This window comes from Esox lucius, chromosome 22 (assembly GCF_011004845.1).
Source record: "Esox lucius isolate fEsoLuc1 chromosome 22, fEsoLuc1.pri, whole genome shotgun sequence".
Lineage (NCBI taxonomy): Eukaryota > Metazoa > Chordata > Actinopteri > Esociformes > Esocidae > Esox > Esox lucius.
Window position 1 is genome coordinate 3,586,592 of NC_047590.1, and position 16,475 is coordinate 3,603,066.

The window sequence follows — 16,475 nt, forward strand, 5'->3', positions numbered from 1 at the left end:
CGCCTAGCGCCCCCTCGCCTAGCGCCCCCTCGCCCCAAATGTGCTTGTCCTCTTTTTCATGCCCTTCCTTGTCATCATACACAATGAAAACCATTTGCAGTGATTTGATTAATATTTGCATTATTTAAAAGCAAATGTTGTTATCAGATCCTCGACCAAAGCCTAATATTAGATAAAGGGATTCTGATTGAAAAGATACAATATTTCCATACTTATCGCATTTATGTTTTATTAGCAAAGGGATTCAACACCAAACGCCCGTGTGTGAAAAGGAAATTGCGCCCCTCAAAGCCCAACTGGCTGCCCCACCATCAGCCGATCAAATGCTTCCTGAAGTTATCGATTAGGCTCTCGTACCGCCTTAGAAATCTCTGAAAGAACAGGATTGAGGGTTCCATCCCACAGGTCTCACAGCAAATAACGCTTCCTCACACGGCCACGCTACCCACTGATCTGAAACGGATCTCCATGTGTGATATGGCAAACAGGAGAAGACTCTTTGAACAACACTGTTCCCGGGAAACCAAGTTTGTCTCTTGAAGGGAAAACAGCTAGACTTTCATAGCAAATCTTCAGGTGGGCTGCTCAAATAGTCTCCAGCAGAGAGGACTGCTTCACAAAGACATCGGCGTCTTCTCCCTGCTGTTCCTTCTCCCACCACTAAGTTTCATCTATCCTTTCATCATACACATTCACCTTCTCTTCCTCTCTGTTCCACCCCCTCTTGTCTCTTGTGACCTCTGTGGGGTTGATTAGCAGACCGATTCAAGTCTGGCTAAATTAGATCATCTCTATGAGGCAGCACAGGGAGCAGGCTATTCTTCCATGCCCAACTAATACAGCCTTAGCCCTGCCTAGCTAATCTAGCCTTTGGCCTGCCAATCTAATATAGCATTATCCATGCCTAGCTAACACAGCCTCAGCATTACCTAGCTAATTTAGCATTATCCCTGCCCAGTTAAAACGGCCTTAGGCTTGCCTAGCCCTGCCAATCTAATTTAGCCTTTGGCCTGCCAATCTAATACAGGATGATCCTTACCCATCTACTATAGTACTAGACCTGCTTAGATAATAAAGCATTCGCCCCACTTAAGAAATCTAACGTTATTGCTGCCTAGCTAATACAACCATAGCCCTTCCTACTTAATATTAGCATTACCCCTGACTATTTAACACATTGTAGGATTAGCCCTGTAAAGCTATTATAGCATTTGCCCTGTATACCAAATATAAAAATAACCCCGCCTAGCAAAAACAGCATCTCCCCCTGTGTGTCTAATATAGCATTATGCCTATAGTATATATCTGAATACTACATTTAAGAGGCACCAGCACAAAGCGGATTTAAGACTTTTGATTTTATTTGACAATTGAAAATAGATGGAAAAAGTCACACTAGGCAGCAGATACACATCAAACTATTGAGGATATGAACACCATAAACTATGATGAGTAGTTTCCATTTTGGTCTTCATGACTTAATAAAACCATGTCAGCAAAATAATCACCATCATCATCCAAACTACAAAGCAACTCCACTAGAAACAAGTGGCCTCTCCTCCTCATCTCCTCCTCATCTCCTCCTCTCATCCTTCCTCTCACCTTCTTCCCCTCTCTCCTCGTCTCCTCATCCCTCATCCAGCCTCTCCACACTCGTCTTAAAAACATCTCAATGACATTGGCAAACAAAGAGAATGTTGCCTCTTTCATCTTCTCTCATCTCAAGCAGCCGTTCATTTCGTTAACTACAGATTCCTCCCTCTCTCACTCACCCGGTTCCTCTCTCTCTTTCTGTTCTTTTTAATGATGCCTTTCAAAGAGCTGTTTTTGCGGCAGTCTCCCTCACAGCTGGATAAGTAAACCTACAGCCTGATCAAAAGATGACTTTCTAATCTCAAGAATATGGGATGTATCTTTCACAGTTTGATAAATACCAATGATTAAAGAGTCTAGGACTCCGCTTTTCACCACCTGCTCCGAAGAAACAGAGTCTGTCATTAGTTATGTAACGGGATTAATTTGGTCCTTGTGAAGTTATTACAGAATGAACATATAGAGACGCCTAGACACTGAAATACCTGTATAGTGAAACAGTCCCCAGTGACTGGCTGAATACAGAATTACCCCCTCTAGCAGGCCGCGCCCCCTCTAGCAGGCCACGGCCGCGCCCCCTCTAGCAGGCCACGGCCGCGCCCCCTCTAGCAGGCCACGGCCGCGCCCCCTCTAGCAGGCCACGGCCGCGCCCCCTCTAGCAGGCCACGGCCGCGCCCCCTCTAGCAGGCCACCACCTCTCAACCCCTCCCTCTGTCCCTCCATCCCCATCCCGTTCTCTCTGAGCATGGGTGGAGAAAAAAGGAGGAAGAAGAGATCGAAAAGGTGCCGACACAGTCCTGTCTTACCGGACAAAGTAGTCGTTCCTGATGAGCATGAGGTGCTGCAGTATGGAGAGGAAATATGTCTCCGCCCCACTGTCCTTCACCATGCTCTGGACCACGTTGAACACATCACCCACATCAGTAGACGGGCGGTTAAGGAATGTGATAAAATAATACAATTATATGCTAACAATGGTTCTATTAGAATAGGAAAGGAAACTGTTAAGAAAAGAAGAAATGAAGAGTCTATAACTTACATGAGGGGGCTGTACAAAGGAGGACAAAGAGATATGACATGAGTGAGATGAATGAGAGTGAGGCTTTTATAATCCGCTATTGTCATGTGGGTGTCAACAGGGCCAGCTTCAATGGTTTAACATTTAATGGGGGGGGTACACAAGGAGTTCAACACGTCGCATACGTCCATACATATGCTCAGTACAAAATAATGAGGAAAAAGGATTTCATATATCAAAACACCTCCTGAATTAACTGGGAGTCTGACAAAATTAGCGTTCCGCGCCAAACTCAGAGGCAGAAGAACAGGTAATATTGTCAGGTCAGGGACTCAAACCAGCTACCTATCAGTTACTGGCCCAAAGCTCTAACCGCTAGGCCGCGTGCTCTAACCGCTAGGCCGCGTGCTCTAACCGCTAGGCCGCGTGCTCTAACCGCTAGGCCGCGTGCTCTAAACGCTAGGCCGCGTGCTCTAAACGCTAGGCCGCGTGCTCTAAACGCTAGGCCGCGTGCTCTAACCGCTAGGCCGCGTGCTCTAACCGCTAGGCCGCGTGCTCTAAACGCTAGGCCGCGTGCTCTAAACGCTAGGCCGCGTGCTCTAAACGCTAGGCCGCGTGCTCTAAACGCTAGGCCGCGTGCTCTAAACGCTAGGCCGCGTGCTCTAACCGCTAGGCCGCGTGCTCTAACCGCTAGGCCGCATGCTCTAACCGCTAGGCCGCATGCTCTAACCGCTAGTCTACCTGCAGCCAAAAAGGTTCAGGTCCTTTAGATACATAGCCAAAGACAGGTAAAGGGACAAATTCCATAGTCAATGGACTGATTATTCCCAGGGAAGTTCAAGAGTGTGTTCGCAGTAAAACAAGGATATTCCATTTCACTCTTGATGTCCTCCAGCCGGTGTGAGAACTCCAGCATATCCTCTTCCTTGTGCTCTTCAAACACCTTAGTAAAGAGTTTAAATATTAGTTCAGTACCTCACACAGCCACCACGTGTATTGATCAGTTTGACCCAAAAGGTAAATAAAACCAATTCACCTTGAGCTGTATGTCCAGAGCATCATTCTTAACCACCGCCAGGTGCTGCAGCAGGAGATGGAGAAGAGCAACACGGAGACGGAGGGGAGAGGACATGACAAGGAAAGAGGAAAGGAGTAAAGGGAAAAGGGGAGGGGAGGACAGGTGGAGCAAGAGAAGAAAAGGAGGAGGAGGCAGAAAGAATGATTTGATTAGATATTCGCTCCATACTAAAACAGCCCGTGGGGAGAAACCCATCATTTTCCACGGCATCCAACAGGAGGCCTTGAGGCAGGCCGCTGGTCTGGCAATAAATAAGTGTTGTATGCTAACATTAAATATGACTCTCCTTCTCCTGTATACCAGCAGCCAGAGAGGAAGGTCTGCATCCCAAACGTCACCCTGTTCCCTGGGTGCACTAGGCTCTGGTCAGATGTGGCACCCTACATTAAGGGAACAGGGTGTGGTTGGGGATGAACGGCAGCCGCACCGCGGTGGCAGCTGCTTACATGTTTTTTTTCCGGGTCTGTATGTTCTGTGTAGCTCCGGCATGTTGTCCTGTGCGTGTGCGCGAACTGACTGTAAGGGTAACTTTGTTTGAAATGAGCATTTATGGGATGTATTGTTGAATGTGTGCGCTTAAGCTTCTTTCTGTGTGTGTGTGCGTGTGGTCTTTGTTCTGTGCGTGTGTGTGTGTGTGGTCTTCGTTGTGTGTGCGCGCTAGCTCCTGGCGTTGTTGATAGAAGGTAAATAGGTTGGGCGGCCGATGAAAACAGCAGCAGGGACCAGAAACACTAGCAGCCACCTGGCCGCCAGTAGGCTCCCAGAGTCGGCATTGACTGAGTCTCCAGACCTTTCCTCCAGGCCTCATAAATTATTCGCCATGAAGCATTCTACAATATTTCACTCAAGTGGACAACTAATTTAAATATTAATACACACACAGCCGGCTGGTCGGCGGAACCACGCGTCTTCTTACCGGCAGTATCTCTCTGAGGCCGGAGCGCATAAACTCGTTCCTGACGTGGAGCCGGCAGTCCAGCTCATCTGGAGACGTCGTCAGCGCATTGATGAGTTGCATGCAGGCCACCTAGAATACAGAGATAACATTCAGCACAGCTCATTCAGACGTGAGGAGGGAGAGGAAAGGAGGGGAGGGTGGGTGTGTGTGTGTCTGCCCCTCTATCCCTCTCCAAAAACCTGTGTGTGTGTGTGTGTGTGTGTGCGGGTGCGCGCACGCGGGAAGTCAATGTGAGGGCAAAGCCGGGTGTTTTGGAAGATTTTCCTTCCTCCCATATGAGTTTCTTGGGTGGAACAGAAACGCCAGCCCTGGACAGATACCAGCTACAGAACTAGTCAGGCAAACAAACTTCAATCAATTATTGATCCATTATAACGGACGCCTCCATGTGTGAAATATGAAATGAGGACACGGTGGTATTGTGTGTGTGTCTGTGTGCCGCATGGGTTAGTATGTGTTTGTGCGATTAAAAAAAACTGAAGGAATAATGTAGGGAGAGGAAGTTGTCTCAGTTTGATTGTCTATGTGATAAAGCACATTTAAGCAATGTTGCATGGCAGTCAAAGATTGGCAATTAGTGAAGAAGTGGCGTCTTGCAGAGACACATCAATATGGAACAGAACAATCTATCCATGTGTCTGTGTGTCTGTGTGTGTTTCAACTCCGGGAAGGAGGGCTCCTGCAGTTTTCCGGCAAATTGCCTAGCGGTTACGACGTTGGGCAAGTGACCGAAAGGTTGTTGGTTCAAAACCCAGACCTAACAAGGCAAGACAGTCAACCTAAACTGCCCCTGAAAGTGTCTCTGGCTGAGCTTGTCTGCTACCAGACTACAACGTAAAATACAATCTGGGGTTACACAGCTAACAGGTCAATGTTAGGATGGGAGGGACATCACAGAACCCCAAGGCCTCTGTCCAAAACGGCACCATAGTCCCTCAATAGCGCACTACTATTAACCAGAGCCTATGGGGGACACCACCCGGGTACTAAGCTGCCATCTGTTTATTGTTGAATTAAAGTACAAAAGAAAGAAAAGAGAAAAACATCAGCACCAATAAAACCCCACCGCAGACACCCTGGTAGTCAAGATACACATATCTGGTTCAATAATTGTTTGGTTTCTAGGTTTTAATCAAATAATATGGCTGCCAATGAAGCCAAATGGACTGTGAATAAATGGCAAAATATGAATAAATTAATTAATGAGAAAAATAAATGAATTCATTTTTCGCAATTTTTTTTATTTATTCCCCTCCATGATGTGTCTGTAATTGCTTTGTATAATTGGAAGAAAAATGAGGATACGAGTGTTCATCAGAGACTAAACAGGCAGACCTACAAACAAAACAATGTACGCTGTGAAACCCATCTGCTGTGTGTCTGGCCTGCAGAGATCCTCTACTCCATCAGGACAGAGAACAAAGTTTGTGTGTGATACACGTTTCCACACACAGTTGACCGTTCAGCCTGTGGTTACAGTTAGGGCTGCACGATATATCGTTTCAGCATCGACATGGCGATGTACACATCCGCAATAGTCACACGCAGAACGTGTGATTTAAACAAGTAATAAGGTCATTTACTCAGATTTACGGATTATTGGATACACAGTTTATTATTATTATTTTAAACGTGGTTCGTTGCTGCTCTTAGTTGACATACAGGCAAAAAAGACCGAAATGGAGAATTTGGTTTAAAAAAGAAATGCATCGTCTATTACATGGAAATATTTTGGCTACAGACAGGATGATGTTGACCAAAAACAGGTACAACCAACACAACCAATTTAGGTACAACACAACCAATTTATTCGATCATTTTAGGCGGCACCACAAATCTTCGTATGACGAGTGCAAAGCATCTCAAAGCAAAAATCTATTTCGGATGCATTTGCTAGTATTACACCATACGAGAACGGTTCCAAACGGCACAGAGAAATCACAGATTCAATAACATTACACGTTGCCAAAGACATGGTACCAATTAACGCGGTTACCAAAGAGGGTTTATTATCTGGTCGCTTGACAAGCGGTATGTAATACCATCACCCAACTATTTTTCTCTGTTGTCCAGCCGAACAACAGAGCCCTACGTAAGTCTGACCATACACTTTATTAATGAGGACCACCACCTGAAAAGTCACTGTTTGCAAACAGCATTTTCCCAGAGGATCATACAAGTGCAACAGGGATGAGAGAAGCTTTAGCTGATTGGGGCCTAGATGAGAGTCGTCTAGTCTGTATTACAACAGACAACGCTGTGAACATGGTGAAGGCTGCACCTGAACAAGTGGACCAGATTGCAGTGCTTTGGGCAAGTTATGCCCAATTGCACATTCTATTTTACTACTGCTGCTATTCCAATACTATTAGTGTTATATATTATTACCTAGCAACCTGTTCTAAAATATAACAATTGTCATGAGTATCATACATTTTAATTGTAGAGGATGGGGCTGGGGAAGAATGGAGGATACACACCATCATGTTGATAGCCAAAGCTCTTTCATATTGCAATATTTATCATAGAAAAACAAAATATCGCAACGTCCGTTATTTCCAATATAATGCAACCCTGGTCAAAGTTCCTATGAAATCTCTCATCTGCAGCCACCGGTTAAATTCTGTCCACAAGTGTTATGGATTCCACCATGGTGGAGGTAAAGAAAGGCTGCCTTTGTTGTGCTGTTGTTTGAGTGTATACTATTATTCCAAAGGCTCCATAAATAGCCGCTGATCCATGTCCACATCACAGGTCAGTATGTCAACCCTAACGCCCGCAACACTGTGACTTTGTCATGAGACCGCAGAACAGTGTCATCCCCACCGCACGGCGCCACAGACCAAACATGTACAATAGTAACCAGGACCAGGGGCTGTTCCCACGGCTGGAATCACAGGACAGAGACAATGGAGGGAAAAGGAAAGCTTGGCACACAGGCCAAACGCCACATTCACCTGGCCCACAGTCGGTTGCGTGATCAAATAGCCCCGGTTCATTTGAGTTCAACATGAAATGAAATGTGAGCAAATACATGCAATCCCAGCTACCTGCCAAGCAAATCAATAACACCTTATGGCGTTCGCTCTGCAAATATTCTGTGCAAAATTTGAAAGCATTCTTTTGGCAAAAATGTTTTGTTTATGTCTTCACATAATAACCTATTTTAGCATAGGTTCCATCTGAAGAACTGAAATGATTGTTTTGACACTGCTACATATTAAAAAAGAAAAAAAAAAACACTATCCATCCCAACAGGCATCAGCCAGATTAAGTATATTACATTTGTTTTAAGAAAATAATATAGCATGACACTTCTACCATAACTCTTCAAAAGGTGTGCTCTACATCAGGCAAAAACTAATTAATGAATCCGATAGTCAGTAATGCAACCTAACACACATTACCTTCCTCCCTTTAGTCATACGCACGCACGCACGCACACACACACGCACGCACGCACACGCAAGCACACGCACGCGCACGCACGCACGCACACGCACACACGCACGCGCACAGCTTACTTTGAGCCAAATGTAGCCAGGGGAGCGCAAGCACCGTACCTACAGCCAAACGCAGCTATGTGAATTCACAAACACACCCACCCACACACACCCACACACACACACACACAGGCACACACCAACCGTCAGCCTAATGTAGCTCGTGAAGTGGGGGGGAGAGGGGCATGAATGAGGGCAGAGTGGGCACACAGGATGTCTCCTCAATAATGCATTGGGTTAAAGGGATCAGGGCTGGGTACTGGCCAGTGGTTATTAATAGCCCCCCACAACGTATCAATAATACATTGTTGATGCCTGGAATCCCATAAATCTGCGGTTTAATGCAGACAAAATAAATCCTTTGTCTCAAAAGATGTTTGTATTCTTCCCTTCTTTTACCTCTCCTTTTCTAATCTCTTCTCCCCATCTCCCTCTTCTCTCTCTCCTCTCTACATCCTCCTCCTCCATCTCCACCTCCTCCTCGTAGGCTGAAGACCAAATGGAAGTGGAGGGCTGAGCCAGGCGTGGGGCCAGTACATTGTGATGAATAAAAGATTGTCTTATGATAAGGCTTCCTCTCTGCACGCTGGTGGCTGTAGTGCCTGTTTATCAGCCTGCCTGTATGCCTGCCTGTCTACCTGCCCGCCTGGTCGCTCGGCTGAAATGGGCTTCTGGCTAATTAAACATACAGTGGATATAAAAAGTATACACACCCCTTGTAAAAAATGCCTGGTTTTTGTGACAAAGATAAATCATGTCAGAATTTTTCCACCTTTAATGTCACCTATAATTTGAACAATTCAATTGAAAAACAAACAGAAATCTTCGAGGGGAAACCAAGGTCTTTTACATCACAAGAACATTGCATTTTAACAGGGGTGTGTAGACTTTTTATATCCACTGTATGCAAACAGTAAACACACAGGCAGAGTCACAAAGGCAGTCTGAAATGCAAAAACAGCCCTGTGAATTACAGACAGCAACAGACAGACAGGCCTCTCTCCACATGCACATGACTGGCATATGGGAATGAGGCCATTGGACAAAGTGGGAAAACATGGACCACATACCAACTAGTGGATTTCTGTTTTGGCAAGGCAGGGATTGGACCTCAGTAACATCTCATTCAGATGGATGTGTCTAATGGGTGAGTGAGAAACAAACAGGTTGTGTACCGCACAATGTATCTATATTAGCGTAGTACACAGGTTGCGTACTGCACATTGTATCTATATTAGCGTAGTACACAGGTTGCGTACTGCACATTGTATCTATATTAGCATAGTACACAGGTTGTGTACTGCCCATCTTATCTATATAAGCGTAGTACACAGGTTGCGAACTGCACATTGTATCTATATTAGCATAGTACACAGGTTGTGTACTGCCCATCTTATCTATATAAGCGTAGTACACAGGTTGCTTTGATATCTGCTAGAGGACTAGTCATGCTGTGTCGAGATAAAAAGACACTTGTGACTGACTGAACTGGTGAGAGCGAATTCATTTTTAAAATTATAATACACGGTTACATATCAATGAATAATTAACATGTTAGAGATGAAGCAGCTCATCTTGGCATTTCAAGGTGCTGATCTCCTAACAGCCCTCTGAACATAAAGTTGCCTGTCCTCTGGATCTTGTTTTATCACTTGGTGAACACAGCGAGGTCGTAATATAGTTAACATGATTAGACTAGCTGCCCCCTGCTGATGTGCCTGTTCCAGCCTGCTGAAGGACCAACTACACTGATTACACCATATTACAGACAGAACAAAAGACAGAAGAAACAAAAGACCCAGGAAAAAGTCATCAGGAATAACATCAAGAAGGAAATCAAGAAAAGCCATGAAAAACGATAATGGCTCACAAGCTAGCAGGTATTCCCGTCTCTGTATAACTGACAGAAATAATCCAGAGAGAAAGACACATTGGCAAGACAGACAGACAGTTACAGATAGGAAGATGGACAGGAAAAACACCAGAACAGGTAGCCATTCACCCATGCAGACAGACAGGTCTCAAAGCAGCCAAAAGAGGTAAGGCGTCAGATAGGACAGACAGGCAAGGAACTGATGTGGGGCGAAAACAGCGATCAGACACATCCTGATCCCTGCCCTGAAACATGCTCCTTATGAATAAGGAGACAGGCAGAGAGCGGCAGACAGGCAGCTCCTTTTCAAAGTGCCCTCAGGTGAGACTGACCTCAGGAAAAATAGCTGTTGCCATGGCGTCAGCTAGTTTGCATAAAGAGTCCAATCAATCCCACATTCAGCATCTCCTGACTGTGGCCCAAATAGCACAGCCAAATCGGGTCATTCAGCATCTCCTGACTGTGGCCCAAACAGCACAGCCAAATCGGGTCATTCAGCATCTCCTGACTGTGGCCCAAACAGCACAGCCAAACCAGATAATTGGAGGAAGGATATTCACCTCAATTGTGCCAGTCCATGCAATGAGAGAACGTTCTTAGAAATAAAATAAATAGATCAGTCCTCATTCAAATCATCAAACCCATAGAGTATAGTAAATAATGCCAAATCCTGGTAGACAACTAGTACATTTTTTCTACTTTCTCCAGAAGGATGTGGTGAATGGAAGCTGGTTTTATAAGTTACTGGACTTGCACTGGGGACCATGGTACAAACCACTGAGCACCTGTTGACCCAACACACACACACACACACACAGACACACACACACACACACACACACAGACACACACACACACACACACACACAGAGACAGACACACACAGAGACACAGACAGACACACACAGAGACACAGACACACACACACACACAGAGACACAGACACACACACACACAGAGACACAGACACACACACACACAGAGACACAGACACACACACACACACAGAGACACAGACACACAGAGACACACACACACAGAGACACACACACAGAGACACACACACACACAGAGACACACACACACACAGAGACACACACACACACAGAGACACACACACACACAGAGACACACACAGAGACACACACAGAGACAGACACACAGAGACAGACACACAGAGACAGACACACAGAGACAGACACACAGAGACAGACACACAGAGACAGACACACACACACACACAGAGACAGACACACACACACACACAGAGACAGACACACACACACACAGAGACAGACACACACACACACAGAGACAGACACACACACACACAGAGACAGACACACACACACACAGAGACAGACACACACACACACAGAGACAGACACACACAGACACACAGACACACAGACACACAGACACACAGACACACAGACACACACACACAGACACACACACACACAGAGACACACACACACACACAGAGACAGACACACACACACAGAGACAGACACACAGAGAGACAGACACACAGAGAGACAGACACACAGAGAGACAGACACACAGAGAGACAGACACACAGAGAGACAGACACACAGAGACAGACACACAGAGACAGACACACAGAGACAGACACACAGAGACAGACACACAGAGACAGACACACACACAGACGTGTGCGCTGACACTAGAGAGGCGGATGTTGCTCGTAACACTAAGTCAGGACCTAACAGCTTTTCAGCCTACTAAACTCGTGTTGCAAAGGACTTCATCAGATTTCAGCATTGCTCACCTTGTGAGGAGAGGCAGTGTTTTGTTTAGTGGAGCTGCGTATGTATTTACAGGGGGAATTATTTGAAGGTTTAGCTTGTTTAGTTTGAATGGAAGTGACTGTGTGGCCGTGTGTTGGAGGAACAGAAAGAGAAGGAGGGGCTGGCTGTTAGACTAGGAGATTCTGTCACAACACAACATTGGGAATATTTTCTGTGGATGGAAAATAAAAAATAATCATTTCATTTCTGTCCTCATTTCTTTTCTTCTTTAAAAAAACAACCATGCTTGAGTGCCCACTGACTAGCATTTCCCAAATGACACCCTATTCCCTAAAAGGCTCAGGTCGAAAGCAGCACACCATGGAGGGAATAGCGTGCCATTTGAGACCCTGGCTCTAGCATTGACCAAGGACCTTTTTGCACTTACTTGTAATTGGACGGAGCGATCTCGGAGTCCTTCCACGATGGGGCTGAACCTCTCGATGGCCCTGCGTTCCCCCGCTGTGGTGATGGCTTCAAGGACCTTCTCTAAACTAAATGGGAAAAATGAAACGCATGACCGGCTCCACAAATGGCAAAAATAAATGCAACACATTCATCATGGGATTCGTTTTTCTTTCCGCAGCCACGCTCTCCTGCCAACTTTATTTCTTCGTGTTGTCCGGGTAAGACCTTTCATCTGTGATTTATTCAACGTTTAGTTGTGCCTTCCGCATAGCGTTAGACCTTGGTGGTGGCGTTCATCGTGCAAAATGGCATTCCTCTGAGAAACGAGTAACATTTTTCAAGGGGACCGTTATTCATGTGATATTGACTGGTTAGCGGATGATGCGTTCGTGTCCAAGTGTGTTATTTTGAGGGAGAAAGAGCATGAAGAAAAATAAAACCTAGAGCAGAGGCCAGCGGAAGTGCATTACATAAGGAACAGGGTGTCACTTCAGCGCCGAATACAACCGTGCTGAACACAGTCCTGATGGTGTGGGAGTGACTCAAACCTAAACACCCATCAGGCTGCAACCACTGAACAACAGAGGAAGATGCGAATCAATAACCAATTGGCCTCTGTCTTTTCCCAGTTTCAACTTCACTACTGTATTTAGTTCAGCCAGTCAATGCACATGCAGCTTTGGATGAGTCTCATTGTTAGCTCATGCAGCATTGGATGAGTCTCATCGTTAGCTCATGCAGCGGTGGATGAGTCTCATCGTTAGCTCATTGATAAGAGGAGGATGAGTGGGAGAGACGGACATAGAGGAGGCATAAGCTGACGGAGGGACAGAGGGAGAAGCGGAGGGCATACGGACGAGGAAAGAGGGGGATGACGGAGATGATTGACTGAGAGAGAGCAATAAAAGGTGGAAGGGAAAAAAGGCCAACGACATAGCTGAAGGAGCCAAATCAGGTGAGGGCAGGGTGAAGCGGGACGCGTGGCCGTACGTGTTTTCCTCGCCCACAATGCAGATGGCGGAGAGCAGCTTGACCACGTCAGTCATCATGGATGGCTGGGTGGGGTCTATGGCTCGAGCCAGCAGGGTTAGGCTCTTCTCCTCGCCCAGGATACGCTCCAGGCCGTACTGGAACAGAAGATCACACCTTTAATACACACATGAAAAGGATTTGACACAACACAAATCCTCCGACCAACACTTTGATTCTACCCCTGAGCAAGGCAGTTAGCCCTGATTGACTCCCAGGTTACTGCTGCAATGAGTTGCTAGATATCTAAACAGGGAAAATAACTGTAAAAAAAATACCCTGTAACAAAATGTGTCATTATGTGTTATTTCCCAATGGCCTCTGTGTAAAGGGACAATTAGTACAACAAAACAGATTAAAACAGGTTAGAGGAGTCTGTGTAATCTAGTGGGATCTATGCTTGTCTTTCTCCATGGTGTAGTTTCACAGCCTGCAAACATCTGAGCATTCCTACTACAACAGGAACTGCATATTCTATGAAAATATAACCGAGCCAAACATAAGAAGTTTGGCATATCAATAACATAGGAAACTGATCAATAACGAAGAAAAGGTCAGGGGTCAGAACATTTACACATTGTTGTGTTTTTTGACTGCAGTTCACATTTGGAAAACTGCAGCCATGGTGTGTGAGAAACTAAATTGAGGACCACTGGGAAGTGTGTGTGTTTAATGTGTGTGAGAGTGAGGAAGACCGTCAGACTCAGAGTAAGAGAGTGCCTTTTTTAAAGATTTGTTGGAAATCAAAGAGACCGGGTGGAAATCCACCTTCACGTCTTTACAGTTAGGGTAATGACAGCTGTGAGTGCATATCACCTCCTGTTAGAAATGTTTATTCACTTACACAGGCACATGCTGTGACTAGAACAGCACTTTCGTACCAGGGATCCAAGCTAAACATAATACGCCATTATTCCATGCTAATTTAGTCTATTTAGCACATTTGTAATCTTTACTATTATTTCAGGGAGTATTCCATGTCCCAAAGAGAGCATTTAAAACTGAAGATGAGAGAGAGCAGTACATTTCTAGGAGACTAGATGAGGCTGCAGCCCAGAAATCTCTGAAACATGATTGGAGACCATTTCACACCTCTGAGATGACACTAGTTTAATTCTCACGTTTTCACGAACAGTGTTGTGCTGGATGAAATGATCAAAGACGCACCGTCTCGTTTCTCTCCAAATCAATTTACCGTCTCGTTTCTCTCCAAATCATTAAGAGGTCAGAGGACTTGTTTGGTCCACAAGGACGGGACCTTAACTGGCCCACACCAGACCTTTCCGTGCGGTAGCAATTTCTTCCGCGGTACGCTAGTTCTTCACTGAACGTGAAATTCCTCGGGGTGTAAACAGCCTTTAGAAATGCATCACCAGTGTTAAACCATAAAGGGGAAAACACACATCTTGCTTTGAAAGTCTGAAGACACTGAATAAAAATACTGAAGTTATTGAAATAAATATAAATGTAAAGACCTCAATATCGATGGTCGCCCGGTTACAAAGCAGTGTTGTTAAAAATGCTGGTTTTACATTCGGCTACAACCAAACCTTTAACAGCCCAACTTCTAACCACAACGAAACCATATCCAAAACGGCCAACTTTCATCTCAGGAACATTTGCAGAATTAGACATTTTACCTCTCTGACAGATGCAGCAAGATGGGCCCCAGAATGTGTTGAATGTAGATTAAACGCTGGCATTGCGGTCCTCGTCGGCTGAATCTACAATTATAATGTTTGTACGGAACATTGCTATTCTGATTCTAAGCAACACAAGAACACCAGAGTTCACTTTGCATGGCAGCACTGGTCGCCTGTCAAGCTGTGAGTTTAACACCCACACCTAACTTAAGGGTGGCAGGAGACGCAAAACAAGCAACCAGGGCTTGTGGGTAAAAATGAATGAAAGTAAAAGCGATTGGCACCTGCTGAGGCACATGATTACAGGAGACCTTACAGAGAGGAGAGAAGGGAGGAGCGCTGAGCCAGGCGGGTCCCATCGGGTTTCAGCTCAACAACTCGTCCCTCGGAGGCCCAGACTGACCCCGGGTCCATAATGAAACCCGCCTCCACACAGGGACCAGGTCAAAGTAGTGTACTTGATAGTCCACAGGGTGCCATTTGGGACGACACACTGCTATGCTCTGTTTATTTGCTTAACCTTTATGTAACCTTTAGGTAACCTACAGAGTGTACCCATGTGGTTAGAGCATTGGGGCAGCCAAGGAAGGGCGTTATCTAGAATCCCCAAGTTGATTAGGGGGACAAGACAAGAATCTGTTGATGTGTAGCTGAGTAAAGTCACTGGAACCTGATTTGTCAAATTATCATCCCTCACCTTAACCACCACTCTTTAGGGGTGCTTCAGCAAAAGGCCTCTTAATATAATCAGGACACAGGCCTTTTCTTCACCAGTAAATTGGTCATTAAAACACAAAATCCTCCATTAACAGGACAAACCGGTACCACACTCCTTAAAGCCTCTGTGGCAATGTGCAGGAACAGGTCACCAGACTGGCGTGATCATTAGAGGCTGGTTGTCCCCTGGCAGCGCTGGGTGGGTGGGGGGTCCCCTCGGAGTTCAATCCTCCGGAGCTTCTTTCATCTGCCGTCTCTTCCAGGGGACGTCTCTTCCAGGGAGATCGTCTAACGCACACTAATGTGGAGGTGTGTGCGTGCGTGCTCACAGACAAGAGTACTGAGGAACAGTATGTATAACCATGCATCTCTGGTTGTGAAATGAAGGAGTATGACCTGGTAGGGCTTCAGATGGGGGACTTGTCTCCGTTACCTGGTGAAGAGACAGACCACTACAGACCAGACTGGCAGCCTTACCTTGTTGTTCATGAAGGCTTTCAGGCACTGGATGACTTTATGCTGGCTCTTCCTGTCAAGCTTATCTTGGCTGGAGACAACAAAGAGTGAGTGAGAGAGAGACAGAGAAACAAGGGAAAGAAATGAGGGGTGATACGAGTGGGGGGGGGGCTTTTAATAGGCGATCAAGATAGAATTAGGTGAAATTTCTACATTGAGCAATTAGACATTTTCAGGGGAATTTCAGAGAGTCTCTACATACTGCTTCTTGTGGAGTAACTTCTCCAGTGTGTCCAACAGCAATCCGAGTCCCTCATGGCCAAAACTCTGCACCCAGCTGAAGGGGGAAGCACATAGAAACAAAAAGAAAATCATTGGATTCAACTGC

General features: G+C 45.7%; 1 protein-coding gene across 5 annotated transcripts in view; it reads right to left on the reverse strand.

Annotated features, from left to right (window-relative positions):
• The window catches only part of LOC105020029 (protein diaphanous homolog 3), a 309,867-nt gene that overhangs the window by 184,796 nt on the left and 108,596 nt on the right, over nucleotides 1-16,475 (reverse strand). For all 5 annotated transcript variants that reach the window (XM_029116813.2, XM_029116812.2, XM_029116811.2 and 2 more), the window contains 8 exons: nucleotides 16,350-16,424; nucleotides 16,109-16,178; nucleotides 13,233-13,369; nucleotides 12,223-12,328; nucleotides 4,606-4,716; nucleotides 3,648-3,692; nucleotides 3,481-3,554; nucleotides 2,400-2,516 (listed from right to left, as the gene is read on the reverse strand). In XM_029116813.2, coding sequence (XP_028972646.2) covers nucleotides 2,400-2,516; nucleotides 3,481-3,554; nucleotides 3,648-3,692; nucleotides 4,606-4,716; nucleotides 12,223-12,328; nucleotides 13,233-13,369; nucleotides 16,109-16,178; nucleotides 16,350-16,424 — 735 coding nt within the window. The remainder of the gene's footprint in view (nucleotides 1-2,399; nucleotides 2,517-3,480; nucleotides 3,555-3,647; nucleotides 3,693-4,605; nucleotides 4,717-12,222; nucleotides 12,329-13,232; nucleotides 13,370-16,108; nucleotides 16,179-16,349; nucleotides 16,425-16,475) is intronic.